The 5,339-nt window shown below is 44.2% G+C and overlaps 1 protein-coding gene across 1 annotated transcript; it reads right to left on the minus strand.

Annotated features, from left to right (window-relative positions):
• Window positions 1-1,241: 1,241 nt before the first annotated feature.
• Window positions 1,242-4,763, minus strand: LOC101300743 (cytokinin dehydrogenase 7-like). Its single transcript, XM_004303417.1, has 4 exons — window positions 3,997-4,763; window positions 3,563-3,844; window positions 2,485-2,747; window positions 1,242-1,725 (listed from the first exon to the last, which is right to left on the minus strand). The coding sequence occupies exons 1-4, from the start codon at window positions 4,693-4,695 to the stop codon at window positions 1,407-1,409; spliced, it is 1,563 nt and encodes a 520-aa protein (XP_004303465.1). The 5' UTR covers window positions 4,696-4,763; the 3' UTR covers window positions 1,242-1,406.
• Window positions 4,764-5,339: the final 576 nt, after the last annotated feature.

Genomic DNA, 5,339 nt, shown 5'->3' on the forward strand with positions numbered 1-5,339 from the left:
TATATATATATATATATATATATATATATAAATAGAACCCTAAAACACTAATATCGATGTTCAGAATTTGTAGAGAGAGAGAGAGAGAGAGAGAGGCAGAATTTGATATTCGCTCCATCTCAATGACTTTCATTGCCTCAGTTTCGATCTTTCGCAGCCTTCCAACACAGAAGAATACATATGCCACCAAAAAGCAGAGATACGTTAACTTTTAGTTCCGACTATATAATTTGCATGACACAGTTACAAAGAACGTATACGATTCTTAATTAATCTGCATGGGATTGAACCATCGATCGAGGCCAAGAACCACTCCCTGCTTACTTTAATCTTCTTCTTAATCACTTTGTTTAATCCTTGTTGCTTGGCTTTGGTGCACCTTACAAGAAATCATGATCTTATTATTGCCTTCTAAAGCCAAGTACGTTCCCCCACTATACTCCAGCTTTTCTCTACTTTTCATAATAGAAAAAGAAGGGATAGAAAGAAAGATAAAGGAGTTCGCCATAGCTAAGTTTGAAACGAAAAAAGCAAGATGGGGGAGACGATAAAGAAACCCAGTCGAAGATTTGATTTCCCTTGAAACCAAACAAAACCAGCCAAAGCAAAGCTCGAGACGGTAAAAAAAGGAGTTGGATAAAAGTGAAAGCGAGCCTTTATGCATGGCGTTTCACTTTAGTGCGTGCATTGGTGTAAAAATCTGCATGAAAAAAGAGAGAATCTGATGCTTCATTAGGAACGCTTTTGTTCATGCATGTTGAAAAGTGAACTAGTTCCACCCAGTTGAGGTCAAATCATCTCGAACTACTGCAGCATCAAAGCTATGTAGCTCAACATCTTAAGATTCACTATCACATATATACGATAAAATAAGAGTCTAAGATAAGATCTTATCAGAATTTTGAGCGGTCCAAAACTGTATAATCCAACCTAGACATATGTTATGAAAAGCGTCGAAGGAAAAAGCTAGCTAGCAGAGTAAAGATAGATGAGGCTGATCAATTATTATTTGGAGAAAGACATGCACAACATCAATGTCAAGTATAATTGAATCAGAACAGTGATATGATATAGGCCACATTTCAATCCAGATTCCAGAACATGATATACAGTCATATCATTGATCGACTATTATGCTATCATTTTAATGTCCAGTTTTCATTTTTGGATTCATTTAGTTTTGGCTATTAATTTGCGGAAAATGAAAGGAACTAATCGAAAGGAAAGGATCGAGATCTTTTTGCTCAAACTAATTTCTTTATATTAATTTGCTGCCAACGGCTAGCTTCTTTGTCGAATTGTTTCGATTGATAACAACAATGGTACTGACCCACCAGCACAATACAAAAGAGGAGAAAAAATTACACCGAATAAACCTGAATGATGACTATTTGCTCTATATCTAGCTAGGGTTTGGGATTACTTCTCGGGAAAATTTTCTGCCCGGGAGCGAGAATTGCCATGGGATCGAAGCAAGTCTTCCGTTCGACGAACCTGCTCCATTGATTCCCGAAGTGCCGCTTCCATTCCTCTTGCGATCGATAATGCGGCAGATACAACTTAAAGTCCAAACCTTTCTTCCTGCAATATTGCACAATCTCCTGGTTCTGAGCAACTAGACTCTCACACGACGGGCCTTTCGGGTATGCCGGAGTGAACCTCAACAACGCCACAATGTAGAAGATCTCGCCTTCCGGTAGCACAACAGACGTCCGCGCATCCCACCTAGTAATAACATAACCAACAACCGTTAGTCTAAGCTAGTACAGATGGGTATTTTCGTACATTACCAAGAGTCAGAGCCAGACAGATTAAATATGGTGTCATTTAGTCATATAACAGAATAAAAGACGATTGTCGTTCCTCAAATGGCTGAACCGTGAACCTTCTCATTAGTCATTTTCCTAAAAGAGGGAAACGAACCCACATCCTAGAATCTAATTTACCGAACTACCCTTTGCGTTTTATTGTATTGGTATATAATGACAAAATCTACTACCTAATTTTTCAGGTAATTAAGCACTATTTCAAAGACGTATTTAAAAACTACTATACCATGTGGGCCCACCCGTATCTTTGTCCTGGACGTCCTTCCTACGCTTGCTTAGACGCTAACCAACCCACACCAAACTACGTGACGTAAATAGTACAGCCCCCGTCTCTGATTCCCTACGGTGGGGTGCAGGTTTAGATCGTACAACCCTCCCGTCAGCACAAGATGGGGTCAGATTCTCACATTTCCGAACATGAATCATGTGGCAGCATATCAAAACCCCTCAAAATAGCCATAAATCTCACATGCATATATCATAATCCGAAACGACGTCGGCTAGTCCGTGACAAATTGGAAATGACTAGGATATATTGACACGTCGAATATTCCAACTGGCAAAAGCAGTAAACCTAGTCATCTAAGGTTAACATATCGCACGAAGTTGCTCAAAAACCACATGATTACCAAAAAGAAGAATAAGGAGGACTTACTTGCTACACAGAAGAGGATAGACGAGCATTGGGCCACCAATGCCGTCTTTAAGGATCTCCTTGAACACCACCCGATCAAAATCGGCGATGTCCGATTTTGACACGAACAGGTTCAGCCAAGGGTGGGGAGCGTCCCAAATGCCGCTGGCCTTTGCGTGCTCCTCTGCCTGCTTCACACGCAATAGAAACTCCTCGTATCCGAGGTCCACTTGGAACTCCAATCCCTCCACGAATCCTAGGCCTTCCAGCAGCCTGTTCACGCCCTACACAAGAAAAGAAAATGAGGGCATATCAGTCATTACAAACCACTACATGGGACATGCCGACATGGCATTCATGATGCACAGATTCCAGAAAATGATGGCCTTTTTGGACATTTCTGGATCCTTGGGACCACGGTGTCAGCAAAATCTCATATCAGCAACGTCTGCTGAAGCATTTTACTATTTTCTCCTCGAAACCGAGTGTCACACACTCGTAATAAAAACGATACGGCATGGGCGTTTACATGCCAGTACCGTGTCAGAAAATCCAATGGAAGATAGTAAGATACGCTGTATGCGTATTGTCAGTTTCAAGTTGAAGCAAGCGACCAACCAACAATTCCCAAATTTATTAAATAAATATATAAAAAAATTAATTAAAAAGAATAAAACTAAAACAACTGGTCATTGGTTGAACTACGTACAGGTTCGACAGTAAAAAGATCATGGTGAACAGGGAATAAAGGCCCCGTCCTGAAACGACGAGCGCCTTACACGTGTAAGTGAACCGTTTTGACTTTTTCACTATCCGGCGGTACAGTTTTGCGCGGGACTCACTTAACCCAATCAAATTCTCAAGCGGAGTCCCGTGGGCCCCGCTTAGCAACCACCTAGGTCAAAACTCAGTCACTCACAAGGGCCCGCTCAACTGTACTTTGCGGAGGCCATGACGCCAAATATAGCCGGAGGAAACCAAAAATCACAAATCCAACGGCTGAGAATCTAGGGTGCAGAGATGATACTGTAGTCCCTGGTGTAGGAGATAAAGAAAAAATGAAAATGAAAATGCTAGCGTTGGGGGTTTTGGAACTTACCTTGTCAACAGCTGAGAGGTGGTCAGAGCTCCGGTAGTGACGAGCGAGCTCGAGACAGTAGAGTACTGATCCAGCTTCTTGAGGCAGCCGGGTCGGGTCGAACACCTGGTCCGGGTGTAGAGGAACCGAGGGGAGCCCATCCGCCGGGTTATCGCTGTTCATAAAGGCAAAGCCTTCCACATAATCGAATGACTCTCCGTCGTCGTGGGGGCGAGTGACGAGCGACTCGGCGTCGCGAGTGAAGGCGTCGAACTCGGTGTACACCAGCCTTATCCATCTCACCTAATCACGATTAATAAAAACAAAAACCGAGATTACGTACCGTAAACGTGATGCTCATGCACTCTAATTAATCTGATAAATGTTGGGGGGAGGGTAAATTGGAAATTAAGCAACGAAGAGTGTAGTAGAATACTAAGAATAGTAATACCAACCATGTCCGGGGCTTGCTGGAGGCGTACTCGAGCTCTGGTGATGATGCCGAACTGGCCTAGCCCGCCAAGAACGGAAAAGAAGAGCTCCGAGTTTTCCTCTTCCGAGCACACGAAAGTCTCGCCCTTCCCCGTAACGACTTCAAGCTCCGTTACGTTCGAGGTTTGGGGTCCGTAACGGAAAGCCTGGCCGCTGACGCCAGCGTTGGATAAAGTGCCGCCGACCGTTAAGCTGAGGTAGTCCGTCCACGACCTCGGCGCCATGCCGTAATCCCGAACGCACCGTTTCAGCACGTCTTCCCATAATGCCCCTCCCGACACGTCAGCGTAGCCGGAGGTGCTGCTCGTCCTCACCACCTGGAAATGGTCCTCCATGGCCGGCATGTCCAGGACCAGGCCTCGATCCGCCATGGCCTGGCCGTTGATGGAGTGGCCGTTGCCGCGCGCCGCCGCCGTCAGGTTCAGATTCGCCGCCGCTCGCACCACGCTCGCAACGTCGGCGGCGCCGGCGGGACGGACCAAGGCGAGAGGAGCGAGGGAGTTCATCCCGCCGAAGTCTTTGGCGGCTTGTTCGGCTGCGTCGCCGCAGTCGATGGTGCCTTGGAGGTCGAGGGCCCCGCGGAGGCCGGAGACGACGTCGTATGGCCGGGATTCGGCGTCGTTTTCATTTTCTTGGACGAAGCACTCCAGGTAAGCTATCATCTTGGCTGGCCGGAGAAGAAAGATTTGGGATTTGCGGTTAAATTTCTCCGGTGGTGATTAGGTTCTCTCTCTCTCTCTCTAAAGCTAGAAGCTTTCTGTGCGCTGAGTCACTCTCTCTCTCTCTCTAAAGCTTGAAGCTTTATAACTGAGTTGGTTACGGTTTGGACTCTAGGCTTAAATAGCTGCTGGGTTTGGTTAGGCCCGGATTAATTATATTTTCATTTTAGTAAAAATTTTTTTTTACGTCATCCTACCTTCAAGTATCCTGTTGACGTAGTGATCCTATCGAAATCCTCTGTCTGCCACTTCCCCGATTTTTTTTTTTTTTTTTTTTTTTTTTATCTGAGAACAAAGAACAAAAAATGGAAATTTTTGAATATGCCCTTGTCTTTTGCAATGCAACTCCGCATCATAGCAAATTATCCGTCTATATAAACTCATAAAAACTTTAGCTTGATGATGATGATGGCCAAAAACAAGTTGGCAAATCACAACAAAATTTCTTAACTTGGTGAGAGTTAATTTTAGAAAACGAATATAAAAATCTAAGAAACAAACAAAAACGAGGTCATGAGCACTTAATCGAGTGCGGCTAAGACTACATTTGCAACATAATATTTGACGATATACGAAATTAAACTTGT

This window comes from Fragaria vesca, linkage group LG6 (assembly GCF_000184155.1).
Source record: "Fragaria vesca subsp. vesca linkage group LG6, FraVesHawaii_1.0, whole genome shotgun sequence".
NCBI classification, from domain to species: domain Eukaryota; kingdom Viridiplantae; phylum Streptophyta; class Magnoliopsida; order Rosales; family Rosaceae; genus Fragaria; species Fragaria vesca.

Excerpts from the sequence above, each read along its gene's own strand:
- LOC101300743 (XM_004303417.1), bottom strand. The coding sequence starts at position 4,695 with ATGATAGCTTACCTGGAGTGCTTCGTCCAAGAAAATGAAAACGACGCC. Across the intron at positions 3,845-3,996 it reads TCCAGCAAGCCCCGGACATG|GTGAGATGGATAAGGCTGGT; the intron begins GTTGGTATTACT and ends AATCGTGATTAG. Across the intron at positions 2,748-3,562 it reads ACCTCTCAGCTGTTGACAAG|GGCGTGAACAGGCTGCTGGA; the intron begins GTAAGTTCCAAA and ends TTTCTTGTGTAG.